Source organism: Vulpes lagopus, chromosome 11 (assembly GCF_018345385.1).
Source record: "Vulpes lagopus strain Blue_001 chromosome 11, ASM1834538v1, whole genome shotgun sequence".
NCBI lineage: Eukaryota > Metazoa > Chordata > Mammalia > Carnivora > Canidae > Vulpes > Vulpes lagopus.
In genome coordinates this window covers 36,302,395-36,320,698 of record NC_054834.1, presented here as the reverse complement: position 1 = coordinate 36,320,698, position 18,304 = coordinate 36,302,395, and the positions used below count along the sequence as shown (strand labels likewise).

Here is an 18,304-nt window from a genome sequence, read left to right as displayed (position 1 = left end):
TTTTATAATTCATAAGAAAAAAATTTTTTTAGTAAAAGGTAGAAATGTCAGAAATGTCTTGGTAGCAAAGGATCACAAGGCATCCAATTTAGCAACATAGTTTAGAGAGAGCTATGCAGTAATCGGCCACCTTTCCTTGATCCCCAGTATTTATTAGCATTTGTAATGACAAAGTCAGGTCTACCTCTCAGGGAGAGGATCAGCTTAGAGCCCAAATGATGAGTCTACTTTTGGTGTTAGTATTTGTGAGGAAAGGATGAAGTAACCGGTACAGTATTTCCTACAGATGTGAAGTAAGATAAAACTGTTGAAGCTTAGCCTGTTCCAATAGGAGCCAAAATGCACCCTGTGAAAAGCATTCTTTCCATTTTCCAACCAAATTAGCTACACACTTCTAAGACCCCATGTGTGTTCCAGGTTCTTACCTCTGAGTATCTACTCATACGAGCCCCTGACTTGCATGCTCTTCTTCAATTTCCATGTATGTCTAATGAGGTCTGACCCATTTGTTAAAGCTAGGTTAGATATTGTCTTGCTCTGGTTTACTATTTCTCTTGCCTCTGGCCTAAGCAAAAAACTTATTTGCATTCTTTTGCATAGCCCCCTGGAAAATGTATTATGGTCTAGAACCAAATTCCTAACTTGGAATAGTGTTCTATTATCCTGAATAAAGCGTCCTTTTATCCAGCCTTGGGGTTAATGCATATATTTTACTAGGAGCTGTTTAACAGAGAGAGGGCTGATCTAGGGCATGTTTGGTGTTTGAGACCTGTAGGCATGTATCTTGGTATCTATAAATGTTATCACTGTGTCCATTTTAGATGATATACCTAGCTAGAATCCATTGTAACTTGCATAACTACCCTCCTGAGCAGTCAAAATTTATGTAAATGTAAATATAAAGATAAATGTTTTATAATGTATAAAGATCTATAATATGTAACTATACATATTCTCCTTATTTACCATAGAGTCATCTGCACCATAGGACTCTACACGATCTACTTTGTTTCCTTTATAAAGAACCCAATTTCTAGCTGTGTTGAAACCCTACCAGTTCCTTCAGCATTCTTTTTTTTTTATGCTCTAACTCACCTCTATATCTTTGTATATATTATTTCTTTTGTCTAAAATAGCCTTTACCAGCTCTTACCTTGACTACTTGTTTTTCAGCTCTACCTACACAGTCTGAAAGATAACTTTTATATGTCCCATCTCCCAACTCCTTGCCAATAACTCCCTAAAATATAAGCATATGATGAACACATACATGTATCTAAACATGAACCTTCCTCTGTGTCTTAGTAGCCTCTTGTGCATACATCTATCACAAAATTTAATCCTTTGTACTGTGTTGTCTCATCCCCCCCACCCCGCACTAGAAGGTGAATTCTCTGTAGATATAGTGCATCTTCCATCATCCTATCTCAGTATTTTTCAAAAGGCTCAGTATAGAAGGGCATTTCATTATTTTTTTAATGAATGAATATTATTAAGACAGTACAGAAATCACTGTGGACTGGAGTGGGATAATGAAGCTGTCTAAGAAAACTGGGTGTTTACCTGGATTTTGAAAGATGAGTCAGGTATGGATCAGCATATCAGGAAGAAAGGAGTATGAACAAAGGCAGAAGAAGGATGGAAAGATGGGGAGAAAGAAAGACAGGACTATGGCATCAGTAGAATGGCAGATAGGGGGTGCTTGCAGAGTGAACAGATCACGTACATTCTAAGAAGCCTGACAGCTGGGCTTGGATCAGTAGGCAAGAGGATAATTTGTAGATTTCAGTTAATTGTTAGTGAAATAAATGGGTTGGAGGAAAACCTAAAATGAGTGGCAATAGTTGGACTATAAGAAAAGGGGAAATTGGGGCACCTGGGTAGCTCAGTCAGGTAAGCATTTGCTTTCAGCTCAGGTCAGGATCCCAAGGTCCTAAAACCAAGTACTGCATTGGGCTCCTTGCTCAGCAGGGAGTCTGTTTCTCCCCCTGCCCTGCTCCTCTGCTCGTACTCTCTCTCTCTCTCAAATGAATAAATAAATAAATAAAATCTTTAAAAATAGGAAGGAATATAAAGGAGTTATAGGAGAAAAAAGTATAATTCATTAGTCCTCTTATTTGGAAAATAATATTAAGTATATTAATACTCAAAGTAGAAAGACAGTATTTGCAGTGGACCCATTTTCCCTGAAGCTAATTGAATTTAATTTTTCTTTCTGAGACCTCTAGCAGTTCTTCCCTAACTGCCCACACATTCAGGTAATGATGTGATCACTGTATCTCTACATTATATTTTAGAGTTTCTTTCAGATCTGAATCTTTGGTGAGATCATAAAATAATAGGCTAACCCATATCTTCATTAATGTGGCATCAGGCTAATTGAAAATAAATCACTACAAGTATGAGGTAAATCTGAATATGTATTTAAAACTGGTAAAAGATACCATTTTAGAAAGTAATTGGTATTTATCTAAAAGTTTGATTACAAACTAAATTGATTTTTTAGGGTGTTCATCTATTTATATTTTTATAGAGCATATCCTGTTTGAGAATTAAGTAATTTCTTCCTAACTTGAAATTAATATTTGAAATTAGTTATAAGACATCTAATTATTTTAAATATATATTCCTATATATGTACATATGTGCATATACTTAAGAATACACATACATGTTACTTCAGTGAAAGATTATGGCTGAATGAAAGTAAAATTAACTCATGGACAGGAAAATACTTAGTCTTTCAGCCTTGTCTTCTCAGCCATCCATTCCCTTGAGAAAGCAAATTTTGTTCAGACACAAAAGAAAAATGTACTATTAAAATGCAATTCAGAAGTGATAAAAACTGTAAGTGTAGCAGCCGGCTCTCAGTACCCCCTTTGTATACTCAGGGACATTGGGGCCACATTAATTTTTGTGTGTGTGATGTCCATCCCATGTGCAAATTAGCACTGGAAGGGCCATAATCTGTCTTATATGAGAGCTCTTTTCCCAAGAGCATGTATAATAATACATACTTTTGTAATTTTGTGTAATTCAAAGCTCTCTGTTCTGTTTATTTGTTTTTATATTTTAAATAGTATTAGAGAATGTTTTCTTAGGAAAAATATTAAGGGATTTATTAATAAACATTGAAAGGAAAAAACATGAAAAAGGAATCATGAAGTATAAAATTAAAATAATGCTACTTTCCTTTATTATTTTTCAAACAAATTTTTGAGTATAATGGAAAAGAATCAAATTTTCAGCTGAAGTGAGATATAAAAAAAACCCTTCCTTGTCTTAATTAGGTGAGATAATATCTGAGAAAATATTGACATATGCTTATGGATCAATATATCTTTTGAACCTCAACTTTGTTTTTTCAGAGCCTGAATTTCAGAATATTATTCTCAGCAGAATATTTAATTTCACTACATATAATATATATACATATTATTGCCCAGATCTTTTTCTCTAGTTTCTTTTATTTAAAACGCATCTAGCTCCAACTTCATTGGTGCCATAGCCTCTTTGATTATATTAATTAAAATTTTTTTGATATTTACTCCTATTTCCTTCATTAAATATCTTTCCTCCAGATTATCTTATATTTTGGGATATGTGTCTTTCTTTCATATTGGTACTTTTCCCAACTAATAATCCATTTTTAGATTTATATTAAAGGAGAACTCTAGAAATCAAACTGGAATGTATTTGTATGCGAGAGTGGCTTTGTGACTGATCAACTTTTAATTAATAATTCTTCAAATGTTGATATTCAAAGTTGTTTTCTGGGCATTCCTAGTATCTTTTGAGAAGATTCATTCATCTGAACAAAGTATTTAAGCTCACATAGATAAGAGCGAAAGAAAAGTTCAGTGAATAAACATTGATTTAAAAAACCATATATCTCAGGATGCCTGTGTGGCTCAGTGGTTAAGCACTTGCCTTGGGCCCAGACGTGATCCTTGAGTCCCAGGATCAAGTCCGACATCGGGCTTCCTGCATGGAGCTTGCTTCTCCCTCTGCCTATGTCTCTGCCTCTCCCTCTCTGTGTGTCCCATGAATGAATGAATGAATGAATGAATAAATAAACAAACTTTATTTACACAAAAATTGTATTACAATCTTAGATGTTCCATGAGTTTCAAAATTTTGATCCTTTATGTTGATCAGGATAACACATTAAAATAATAATTCTGATGAAAATGATAATGATGAGCATGACAACAAGCTACTTTTACATTTACTTTTACTTTTAGCTCCCCCATTATTTATTGGGCACTTGCTCTTTTAGCCTCCATGTTAAGCTTTACATATACTAAATTATCCATTCTTTACAACCACCCCATATGGAAGTAAAATCTCATAGAGGTCAAGTAACTTCCGTTAGGGAACAGTGGTAGCAAGGGCAAAGCTGAGATGAGAATATTGGTCTGGTTAGCTCAAAAGCCCCGTTATTTATAACCCCTACCAAAAATGCCTTCACTATTTGGATTAAAGAATGAAACTGAACCACTATCTTATCACATACACAAAAGTAACTCAAAATGATTAAAGACTTGAATGTAAGACCTGAAACCATAAAGCTCTTAGAAGAAAATCATAGGCGGTAAGCTCCTTGTCATTAACTTAGTGATTATTTTTTTGGATTTGACACCAGAAGCAAAAGCAAGAAAAGCAAAAATAAACAAGTGGGACCACATCAAAATGAAAAGCTGCACAGCAAGAGGAACCATCAACAAAATGAAAAATCAACGTACTGAATGGGAGACAATATTTGCAAATCATATATTTGATAAGGGGTTAATATTTAAAGTATGTAAAGCACTCATACAATTCAATAACAAAAAAGCTTAATTTTAAAATGAACAGAGGAATTAAATAGACATTTAAAAAAAGACAAAAAAGAAAAGGCCAACAGGTATATGAATAGATGTTTCAACATCACTAATCATCAGGGAAATGCAAATTAAAACCACAATGAGGCATCACCTTACACCTGTCAGAATAGCTGGTATCAGAAAGAAATAACAAATGTTGGCAAGGATATGGACAAAAGGAGACCTTTGTGCACTGTTGGTGGGAATGTAGATTGGTGCGGCCACTGTGGAAAACATTATGGAGGTTCCTCAAAAAATTAAAACTAGAACTACCATATGATCCAGCAGTTCCTCTTATATATATTTATTTGAAGAAACAAAAACACTAACTTAGAAAAATATATGCACCCCCATGTTCATTGCAACATTATTTACAACAGCCAAGATATGGAAGCAAACTACATGTCCATCAGTAGATGAATAGATAAAGGAAATGTGTTATATACAGTGGAATATAATTCAGCCATAAACAAAAATGAGATCTTGCCATTTGCAACAGCATGGATTGACCTTGGAGGTATTATGCTAAATGAAATAAAGTCAGACAGAGAAAGACAAATACCATAAGATCTGACTTATATGTGGAATCTTTAAAACAAAATGTTGGTAGATACAGAGAACAGATTGGTGGTTGCTGGAGATGTGGACTAGTGGGTGGGTGAAATGGGTGAAGGGAGTCAAAAGGTACAAAATTCCAGTTGTAAAATAAGTGAGTTATTAGGACTAATGTACAGCATGGAGACTATAATTTATAATACTGTATTGCATATTTCTAAGTTGCTAAGAAAATAAATCTTAAAAACTCCTCATCACAAGAAAAAAAGGTAGCTATGTATGGTGATGGATGTGAAATAGACTTGCAATAATCATTTCATAATATATACAAATACTAAATTATGTCATACACCTGAAACTAACATAACTAATATAATCTTGTATGTCCATAATACCTTAATAAAAAAAGAAAAAAAATATTTGAAGAAAGCCCATTTCAATTAAAATTTCCTACACGGGCCTCCTTTTCATTTTTGGGTACCATTTTAAAATTAAGAACATTTTTATTTACACAATAAATTTTGCAATATTTGGCTTCATTAATTAATAAATTTATTCTTTAAAATTTTCCATATTTCCAAAATATTTTAAACTTATAAATATTCTATGTAAAAGGTATCTCCATTTGCTGAATAAGAAATGAAGATTCATAAAAATAACAGAGATAGTGTCAGGTTGAAGTGGAATCCAGGTCTTGTGATTCCAAGCTATGTTTTAATTTTCACTATGCTTTACTATTTCTCTAAATTCTAATGTTTTTAATAAAATGTCTGCATAAATAAAATTAACATCACTTAAATGTTCCTTTAGGTTTTTGCCATTTTCGTCCCATCATAAAAATAAAAAGTACATCCCATTAATGCATTCATCAAGCAAGTATGGCCCCAACTCTTATGGAAGTCAACATTTTAGAGATGAAAATCCTAGAAAATGGATCTGTGACAAGGTAAGATAATGCAACATTAAAAAGTTGATGTTCCTTTTTAAAGGCTAAAATATGCACGATTATAATAAATATGAATATTCTCATTACAGTTAATACCTTCATGGTTATAAAATTATTTATAGCTATTTTATGTAAAGATGGCACTGCTGATCTGTGGCAGTAAGAGATTTATATTTTTGTTTTTTAGTGTTACATGTTTTTGTATGTAATGGCTCAGCTGCTCTATGTTCTGTGGCATGCATCATGGCTTTGCCAAAGCCAATCAGGATCAAAACTTGAATCTATGGTCACAGAATAGTCAACCTTTCAGACATAGAAATCAGTGCTTGATTACTTTCTCTCAATCTCTGTGTGTATGTGGATGGATAGATAAATAAATAAGTAGGTAGGTAGATAGGAATACATAGAGATATATGTGATATGTATATATTTGATATAGAAAAGAAAAAAACAAATATTCATTAACTGATTCTAGAGTTGTATTTGTTAGTATTTAGATAAAATTTTCTGATTAGGGAAAACACCAAGATGTCTTACACAATAGGAGGTAAAAGGAAAGTTCTTACCATGTGTATAGCCTATTATCTAACAGAAACTGTAACTTATTTATAAAAATAATTACATAGAGGGACGCCTGGGTGTCTCAGGGCTTGTGTCTTCTTTCGGCTCAGGTTGTGGTCCTGGGGTCCTGGGATCCAGTGCCTCATCGGGCTCTGGGCATGGAAGCCTGCTTCTCCCTCTGCCTGTGTCTCTCCCTCTGTGTGTGTGTGTGTGTCTCATGAATGAATAAATAAAATCCTAAAAAAAAAAAGAATTACATAGATAAAATGAAGTTGTAAGTGGCTTTCTAAAAGGTAATTAAAGCCACTGAGTTTCATAGAGTATATCAGACACATTGGTTCTATTAATAATCTGTCCGTGAGGATTTACTCATTTATACACAGCCTCCTTCCAGAAGAATTTAAGACACCTTACTAAAATCAAATACAATAAAGGTTATATTTTAGAAATAAAAATAGAGGAAATGATCTTAGATAAGAACAGTGCCTATGCTCACAAAATAAAGGAAACCATTACTGCAGTGGGAAGAGACAGGAATTTCAGCTTGTGTATGGCAAAGATGAAGAGGAAACACAAGTTGCAGACATATCCTCATTACTCAAGAGGAAGACACATGTTAGACCCTTAAGAAAAATGAGTTCTTTCTTTATTTTACCAAACTCTAAGATAAAGTCTTTTTTTAGGACATTGTAAATATGGGATTACCAAGGATAAGTCACGGGGAGTAACAAGGATACTTTAGAAAGTGCCTAATTTTCTTTTCCACCTGCAAGGTCCTCTTTCTTAAAAAAACTATCTAAAATACTAAATAATAATTCCACATCATAAGGAATATGTTTAGTGAGTGTACTGATTGGCAAACCAAAATACTGGTGATGATGTTATTCTTGGCATTTGTTTTTACCTAATATGCAACAATTCAGAAGATAGGCTAAATACATTTTCAGACTATTTAATTTCATATTTTTAATGTGCATAACATGATCCACATCTCATTTGCTATTTGACATAAAAAATTTTTTGCCCTCTCACTATTTTATTTAATTCAAGGAAGTATTCATTTCTTTAAATATAAATGACTTACCATAGGACATTAAGCTACTTCAGAGTAAATAAGATCCTCATGCAAATGTTTCTTTCCTAAAATAATACAGTACTTTCTGGTTTTATATGACATATTCACCTCATATACTCTGACATATTTTGGAATATACATCTATCTTAGGGAAGTAAGCAACTTCATGGAAATATAGAGACTGTGGGATACTCACTAAAGAGAAAAATTGTTTATTTCATTCTTTTGAGAAATCATCATGTGCCTCCACATACTTTTAGAAAGTATATATATTTAGTTACCCATAAATAGTTGTTCTTGTAGACCCTGAAAAATAAGAGAGAAGAGTATAGGGATTCTTTAAATCCTGATAAATCATTAATCCACTAAACCCTACATAAAAGCATGTAGAAAAATACTAAATGCAAATGGAAATTCCTTCTTCCCTGCTTCTCTCCATTCATTATTTCTTCGTACTTTCTGATCTCTTCAAATAACCATATTAAGTCAACAAATCATCCTTCTGTGTGGCTACTGTAATCCACACAATGTAGAGGTAGCCATTTTATTATTTATATGTTAAATCTTACAACTATTAGACATAATTTATATTTTGATTTGATGTTAAGTGATTTGGGTGAGAATTGGGTTCAATAAATTGCTAAAAGCAGGCTTCTTTTTATATTTATAAGACTTAGTTTCTTGATTACAAGGTTGGAGGCCACAATTTATTCATTATTAGTAAGAACAGTTTTAGGGAGGCTAGAGTTATTAAGGTCAAAATATTGAAGAAGGAAAGGCTGACCTTGTTTTATGCCTCCTCTGGGGGAAGATGGGCTGTTTACAAACATTTAAATATACATAACATTTATTGAAAGCAATAAATTGATTTCAGCCAAGAAAAAGCTCAATTAAATATAGTTGGTTCCTGTTGTCCACCTTTCCCATCATGTTTTAAGATTATCTATGTGGAGAATTTCCTTTTCTTCTATCATCTATAAACACAGAGGTTATAATTTTCAGGTCATTTGTTATACAGTGTTAAAGGGTATCAGTTGAGAGAAAATCAAAGGTTAAATACTCTTTCTCTAACCACATTCACAGTAAATTAAATATCAAATATTATTTAATATTTTTGTTTTATTTTTAATGCTATTGATCCAAAGAACACTATACAAAGACATCAGAAAGTCAACAAAGGGAGAGCAAACAGTAATTTTTTCTTCATGCTATGAAAATTAGTAATGAAAAACAACATATCATTTTTCTTAAAAGCATAGAAATCAGTAATAAAAAGTGTAATAAAACATATATAACTTACATTTCTTTTTTATGTAATTAGTGATGATAACTTAAGTTGAATATTTTTTTAAAAAAACTTTATTTAAATTCAATGTAGGTAACATAACCTGTACTATTATTAGTTTCTGGTGTAGAATTTAGTGATTTATCAGTGCTCATTACATCAAGTGCCCTCCTTAATGCCCATCACCCAGTTACCCCATGCCCCCACCCATCTCCTCTCCAGCAACCCTCAGTTTGTTTCCTAGAGTTAAGAGTCTCTTATGGTTTTCCTCCCTGTCCATTTTCATCTTATTTCTCCTTCCCTTCCTTACTCACATTTCTTTAATCTGTTTGTAAAATGCCCCAAGTTTTTAGATTCTGGGCCTGTACCTTAACTGGTAAAACTTTATCAGTTCAGGTAGATAATGTGTATTTATAAATTCTTTATTGTGCTGATATCAATATTTAAAATAGAAGTGAATTTCAATAAGGAGTATACACCAGTCAGTCACTATTAATTTAATCTATTTGGGTAGATTTAAACAAGTTGGACAATACAAACTCAGTATACTAAAAACATTCTTTTCGTTGTCAAAACATTCACATATGTTCATATTTACTGAAGCAGAAATAATAGTCTAAGGCCTTTATCTGAATTGGAATGAGTTCTCATATGCATTTTAGATGACTGATTTTAATGGAACTATTTCATGTTTTCCCACGTTAGCAGAATTCAGGAAGAGACTTTTAAGATGGTTCATGTGGATAGAGCCTTTCTTCATATGTCTTATTGTAAGTGAATTACAACAGTAGGGCAGCCCTTTTTTGTTATTTTCACATGCATTTTAGTCCTAAACAGGATTTCATAAGCTACAAAGCATAAAAATATCTAGTACTCCAAAGAATTAATTTAGAGAACCTAAGCATATTGCACAGAACATAAAGTTGACCTTTACCGTCTATGGCTTTTGGAATGGAGTGGGATGTGGAACACATCATAGATTTAATGTGGCACATCGCTGTCTGCAGAAGCTTGGGTGGGACTGGGACTGCTTGCCCATGGCACCCGGTGATTGAATCTGCTGTCACCAGCATCCTGATAATAATGAACATTCAGCTTAACGACCGTGATTATGATTATCATAATTGATGTGCAAGTGCAGTGTGTGGGGATCATTACAGCTGAACTGTACAGCAGAGAAACATGCCTCAGTTATGGATAATTTTACTTTTATGCATTGATTGGGATAAAATATGCCTTTCTATTTAAACAGACCGGCTTCATATAATTTTAAGAATCTTTCTGTACATGTTGATTGATGATTATGCACTTGCTGAAAAACAGCCCCTTACAGTTGTTTGTTTTGTGTTGTTTCGTTTCATTAGTAAATGTAAACAATTAAATAATTAGGTGTAATTGAGGGAAAATATTTTGCTTATGAGGATGGCCTTCAATAATCAAGTATTCATTTTAAGTGTTGGGTTTTTTTTTTTTTTCTCTTTCTCTCTCACAATACACCGGCGACTGAAAATCTTCAATTTTTTCTTTTCTATGATTACCCTTGTATCAATCTTCTTGAGGTCACTGGGCTTCAGGAAAAATAATAAGTTTAAATAATTTTTATTATAGATCTATAGATGCATTTGCATATGCAAGTATTTATACTCTGTTATGCATTTTAGAAAAATGAAACCCAATATTATTGGAACCAAATATTATTTATCAAAGTAATAGTTACCCTATAGAATAATGTTAAGATATATATATTTACACTACCTCTGCTTTTTAACCACCACCTTCTTTCTTATGGATTTATTATATCATAATTTTTAGTTATACTTTTACAAAAGATTCCTGATTTGAATTAACTTGTGAATGAAAATAATATGCACAGTGATGTATCCAAGATTTTCAGTAGATTAGTTCTGACCATATTAGTCTATGATTATTAACCTAAGGGCTTCATTTGCATTTGAGTCTAAAATATTACATTTGAGTGATGAACAAACATAATGGAACACATTTTCATAAAGCCTGGTAAGCCTTTTTTTAAAAAAAACTTTTATTTTATAACTGCAGTAAAGGCTGAGATTGAGAGATCTCTCCATCAGATTATTAATAACTGTAGAGCTCTAAAGAGACTATGGCAAACATTTCCTTCTGAGATTTGTTTAAGATTTACATTACCCCAGATAAGGTGCATGCCCTAGATGTGCAGCTGTACAGTGTAGTAAAGGACAGAATCTTTGTTTGAGAGCCAGGGGTTTTATAGCTTGTCTATAAAATTCTCCTATTGAAAGTTTTTGGCCCTAGTGTGATTCTTGAACTTTAATAATAGTTCCTCTTTTAGTTTGTTTCTAACAATTCAACATATGCCAGTCTTTTCTGCGTAATTACTAATCTAGTATAACAAGAATTAAACTCTTCATCTGAAGAAATCTTGGAATATGTTATCTGTACTTCACTGCAATTAAACTCTTTAATTAAAAAAAAAACTTTAAATGCCTCAATTAGTTTTGTTATTGTTTTTGTTGGAAACTGGGTTAACATAATATTGAAAATCGCAGGCTTCTAGACCTTTTACCCTCATCTCTAGGTATAGGATCATAGCTTCAATTTCTTTCTGTGACTTCCTGGTGATGTCTTTATGTAACCTGGCAAAAGAGAAGGTTAACAAGAATCAAGAGCCTCAAAATGACTAGAATTAAAGCTAGTGAATGTTTCCGATACCTTAGAAAGAGGCTGACTTTGATCTTAGGGAATCGTGGACATGTCTGAAGCATTATATGAACATGAGAGTTAGCATTAACAGTGTTTATTCAAGTGTCATTCTGGCTATGTCTGCAGGTTTGGCATAGAGAAATCAGAGGAATATTTGCATGTCCTTCTAGGTGGGTCCCTATCAAACCACATTAAACAATAATATTTGAGCATTTGTACCACAAAGAACATTCTTACACCTACATCTTTGCCCTAATGAATTCCCAAAAGTGAAAATTATTTTAAGATTTATTTATTTATTTTGGAGAGAGAGAGAGTCCATGTGTGGAGCAGAAGGAGAAGGAGAGAGAGAATCTTAAGCAGACTCCTCACTGAGCATGGAGCCCTATATGGGCCAGGACCCTGAGATTATGACCTGAGCCAGAATCAAGAGTCAGATGCTCAACTGGTTGAGCCACCCCAGGCATCCCAAAGGTGAAATTTCTGCGTCAAGGCGGTGATGATTGATTTTATAAGTCAGTTTGATTAGACAATAGTACCATTATTTAATCAAACAGTAATATAGGTGATGCTGTGGTTAACATCTACAATAAAGTTGACTGTAAGCAAAGGAGATTACCCTCAATAATGTAGGCTTCAGTCAGTTGAAAGCTTTATGAGCAAAAATTGAGGTTTCCTGAAAAATAAATCCTCCCTTAAGACTGTATTAACTCCTGCCTAAATATTTAGTCTGCCAGGTTACCCTGCAGATTTTGGACTTGCCTGTCTCTATAATTGCATAGGCCAATTCCTTAAAAAACTCTATCATTCATCTATCTATCTATCTATCTATCTATCTATCTATCTATCTATCTATCATTAGTTCTCTCTCTGGAGAAGAGGGACTGATATAGAGGGCTAGCACATTTGTTTTCTAACATTTTGAGTTTTTCCAGGTTTATAGATATATAATTGATCTATAATATTGTTTTAGTTTGAGGTGTACAACATAATGATTTGATATACATATACCTTATTAAATGATTACCAAATACATCTGTCTGCTTATAATTACCTATCTGTGTGTATGTGTGTGGTGAGAACATTTAAAATACACTCTTTTGGAATGCCTGGGTGGCTCAGTAGTTGAGCACCTGCCCTTGGCTCAGGATCGAGTCCCACATCAGGCTTCCTGCCTGGAGCCTGTTTTTTCCTCTGCCTACGTCTCTGCCTTTCTCTCTCTGTGTCCTTCATGAAGAAATAAATTTTATATATATATATATATATATATATATATACACACAATATATTATATATTATATATTATATATTATATATTATATATTATATATAAATACACTCTCCTACTGTTAGTTCTCTGGAAATTTTTCATCTTATAACTGAAAATTTTTTCCCTTTGACCAATATCTCTTCATCCCCCACCTCTAGTCCCTGTTCACTAATCTACTCTGTTTCTGTGAATTCAACTAGTTTATATTTCATATAAGTGAAGTCGTATAATATTTGTTTTCACTTATTTCACTTAGTATATTGCCCTCAGAGTTCATTCCTATTGTCTCAAATAGCAGAATTTCCTTTCTTATTGCTGAATAACATTGTATGAGTGTGTGTGTGTGTGTGTATCACATTATCACATTTTCTTTATCCATTCATCCATCAGTGGACACTTAGGTTATTTCTTAGTCTTTTTTTTATTTTATTTATTCATGAGAGACACAGAGAGAAAGAGAGGCAGAGACACAGGCAGAGGGAGGAGCAGTCTCCATGCAGGGAGCCTGATGCAGGACTCGATCACAAATGATGCTGTGAAGTTAAAGAAGATAAGGACCGAGAAAGCCCCCTAGATTTAGCAGAATCAGTCATTGGTTACTTAGCAAGAGCTGATTCAATGACAATATGGGGAACTAAGCCTGGATGGAGTAGCTTGAAGAGGGAATAAAAAAAATGGTGGGGGGGGGGCAGTGGAAGTGAGGGGAAGGGAAAGATCGATCAAGTGTAGATAGTAATTTGAATAAATTTGGCTAGAAAGGGAGAAGAGAGATTGATAGGGCAATGGCTATAGGGAGATATATAGTGAAGTATCTTTTTTAAAGAAAATGGAAGAAGTCTAGCATGAATAAATTTTACTGTGCTGTATGGATATTATTATTTAACCAATTTCCTATGATTTTATATTAATTTGTCTTCTAAATTAATCTTTTTGAATTTTCATATTTGAAAGCAATGTTGAGGACCAGCACTCCTGTAGCCCAGTCTTTGCCTACAAATGTGTTTAAAGCAGTTGTTCTCTACCAGAGGTGATTTTGCAATTTGGGCAGTGTATAAACACGTTTTCATCTACCACAACTGGGTAGAAGTGGGTGGAGGTGGGTGCGACAGGCATCTAGAGGCACCCACCTCGAGGCTATGGATTGCTAAATTTCCTATAATGCATAAAACAGCTCCCACAAAGAATTATTTGCCTAAAATGTCAGTTGTGCCTCTTGGGTTTAAAAAGTATGCATGTTTTTAAGACTTTTGATTCATCTTCCTAAATGTCTAACAGAAAGAGTAAACTAATTTACATGTCCAACTGGCAATTTATGTGAATTTCTATTTCCCTATAAAGATTTATTTATTTGAGATAGAGAAAGCACAGACAGATATTTGCATGCAAGGAGGTGGAGGAGGGGGCAGAGAGAGGGAAAGGGAGAGAAAGAACCTCAAGTAGGTGGCCTACTGAGCGACAAGCCAGTTTTATCAAAACTATTTTTTATGTCTCTTTTCAGTTGTATGTGCCCTGTTAATCCATGGGATTTCTATTCTCATGTGTATATATATATATATATATATATATATATATATATATATATACACACACACATATATATAGTATAAATATATATATTGTATATATATAAATGTATATATATTATATATATAATATATATATATATAAAGAGAGGTTCTACTTGATTCTTTTTCAAGTAAGCCTGGTCAGTTCTGATACTGTCTTGTTCATTTTTCATTCTTTTAATTCTCTTTTAAAAAATAATTCTTTGGTATCTATCAATCAGCCCAAAGGTTTTTTCCATTATCTAATTCTGAAGTTCAAATTCAGTCAACTCTAATTCATGATGGATTTTTTTTCATTTACGGATTTCTTTTTCACTATATTTAAATTTTTGTTTAACATTGTTTATTGTTTTAAGTCTTTAGCTTGTGAGTTTTTGTTCTCTGGAATTTTATGTAGGAGAATTCTTTGATCCCTGATTTAAGGTGCATTTCTTCAGAAGAGGTTTTGTTTATTTCTGCCAAGAGTTTAATGGACAAACTAAATTTTGTTTTGCTATACAAACCTCTATGAGTACAAGTTCATTGTTAGGCACTCTCAGGAAATACTTTTTGATTTTTTTCTCCACTCAACCCAGAGCCAAGAATGAGACAGCGACATGTGTCAAAGTCTCCCTTGTAAGGTCTTTTTCTAGTTCGCCTACTAAGAATGTTATTTTTCAGAAGTGCTAGTTTCATACAGAGGTCTCCAGTATAACTCCCACACTCTGCTGTAGCCCAGTTACCAATTTTTTGACTGTTATCTCCAGACACTAAGACTATAAATAAATGCATATCTTGGGACAAACACTGACTGTAGTCCTCAGTGAATTTGCTTTTTTTTTTTTTTTTTTTTTTGTGGTCAATTCTGTCCTCTTCCAAAGAATCCCCTTATTTTTTTCCAGGTCATCTGTGCGTTGAAAAGATCTCAAAATCTTTTATCCAGAAATTTTAAGTGAGAGAATGCTTCTTGAATTTCTAGTTTGCTGTATTGCCAGAAATTAAAGTACTGACTCTTTCTTATCTCAAATGTTGGAATAATTTTTGCTAGGTAACAGATTGTCTATTAATTTTGTGCAGTTATTTTAGAGGGAAATCTTTATTCCCTAAGATATGCTTGTAAAGTTTTTCTAAATATTATATGATCACTTATTTCTTTTGCTATCATTAATAACTATAAAATGATTTGAAATTTATTCTTGTGTAAGGATGATTCAGTTTTACATTTTTTTTTGTTTACAAATAGCTCCTGAGATTCCTTAATACCACTTATTTTGTTGTTTCTTATGGTTAGTGATTCTATTTTCATTCTTCACTTCATTTAGTCTCTATTTTATTTACTTTGATATTTTTGTAGATTTTTTATCATCTTATATTAACTCATACAATTATATTGTATGCACCACACCTACAGATTTATATATCGTATATTTTAAAAAATTTATCTTAAGTATGTGTCAAGGATATACAGAATATCAGAATATTATTTATAAATATAACAGTACAATGAATTCTCCACCTAACTTAGAGAAAAAATATTCCTATTATTTTGAAGTCTTATGTAGCACTCTCAATGATTCTATCCTTTCTGTTGCTAACTAGAGTTATCTACTATCCTGAATTTTTAATAATGTCTTTGCTTTTATCTATACTTTTATTACATATATTTATATTCCTAAGCAATAGTTAGTTTCGCATAATTGGGCACTTTACATAAATGTCTTTTTATAAGTGTGTAAATTAACCGTGTGTTTTTTTTAACGACTTGCTATGCAAGATACCATGTGTAGCTGCATTTTATTTTCACTGATATAAAGTATTTCACACATGAATTTGCCACAATTTATCCATTTTACTGGAGATGAATGTGGGATTTTTTTCACCGTTTTGCTCTAATAAACTATGCTGATCTGAATGTTACATTGGTTCTTTTATATATCTCCTGATTCCTATATGAGAGAAAGGAATTACTGATTGTAGGATATGTGCATACTTAAAGTTGTTCATAAAAACATACTTTTCCAAATATTTTACAGATTTAATGTACAGCAGGGATATTCAGTATTCCTGCCAAAATGTATTATTGTTAACTGTAACATTTTTTTGCCAGTATCAGATAGGTGTAACATCGCAGTTTTAATTCACATTTTCTTGATTTTAATGAAGTTGTGCTTTCTTCTCTAAGAGCATGCTATGTCTCTCAATAAAAATTATAGTTCTTTTCACATAGATTCTTCACATTAGTTACTAGGTTTATTCCTAAACTAATTATGTTTTGTTGTTATTGTGAAAAAATTCTTTTCTCATTCATTTCCTAACTTGCTCTTGTTGTATAGTCATTTTTGTTGTCCATATATGTTTTTGTTACTGTATTAGTTTATTCAGGTTGCCATAAAGTACCACAAACGGGGTGGCTTAAACAGCAGATACTTTTTCTCACAGTTCTGGAAGCTGGAAGAGCCAAGATCAAGGTGCTATCTGGGCTGGTTTCTGGTGAGGACTCTAGCTTATAGACAACTGTCTTCTTGCTGCCATGTCCTCATGTAGCCTCTTCTCTGGACCTGCATAGAAAAAGAGCGAGATTGAGAGAAAGAGAAATATATCTCTTCCTCTTCTGTGATACCAATCCTATTGATTACTTCCTGGACTCAGAATCTCTTGTTTCAAATTACTACCTTAGTGCATAATTTTAAGCAAGTTATTTGAATTCTTTGTGTCTCAGTTTTCTCATCTGTGGAAAGGGAAAATATTTTACCTTACAGTTTGCTTTTATGACAGAATTAGTGAATTGTATAAGTCATTTGGACTCCCCAACATGGTAAACACCATACCTTTTAGTTATTGTTGTGTATATATACACATTTTGTTATCTTTTCCTATTCTATTTTTGTTTCTTTTCCTATTCTATTTTTCTATTAGTATCTTTTGATCACTAATGTTGTAATGATATCCTAAGTCTCTAATGCTCTCTATGTCATTTAAAATTTCTCCATCATTAGCCCCATTTTCATGTGTTAACATTATTAAAGCTATTTAGAAAGTAATAATAAAATAACATTAATACATTGAGTCCTAGATGATTAAAAGATTAATTTGCCTGTATTAACATAAGTTTATTTTCCATACTATATGTATTTCATTTTTTACTATTACAAAAACTAAGTACTGCAATGTAAATATATTAGACATCTAACTTGTGCTACTCCTAAGACAGGTATGTGAAAGCTTGCTATCAAGCTGAATTTTCATTTATAGATAACATTTCCTATCCTTATGTATCTTCAGTTGGTTTTTATATCAGAATTTAAAAAGAAGTACTTTAAAAATAATTTTTGGTAAATTTCCAAGTTGATACTTAATATCATTTCTAACTCTTACAAAAAAGAAAAGGAACCAGCAGTAATACAGACCATAAAAATAAAGGACAAGTCAAACACTTCTTTTGATTTTATGTTACCTTATTGTTTCATATCACTTTATGTAATGTACAGACAAGCTCAGAACTC

The 18,304-nt window shown here is 32.6% G+C and overlaps 1 protein-coding gene across 3 annotated transcripts in view; it reads left to right on the top strand.

Annotated features, from left to right (window-relative positions):
* SPATA17 (spermatogenesis associated 17) overlaps window positions 1–18,304 on the top strand; it is a 206,349-nt gene that overhangs the window by 120,077 nt on the left and 67,968 nt on the right. For all 3 annotated transcript variants that reach the window (XM_041773453.1, XM_041773451.1, XM_041773452.1), the window contains exon 9: window positions 6,231–6,366. In XM_041773453.1, the coding sequence (XP_041629387.1) occupies window positions 6,231–6,366 (136 nt within the window). The remainder of the gene's footprint in view (window positions 1–6,230; window positions 6,367–18,304) is intronic.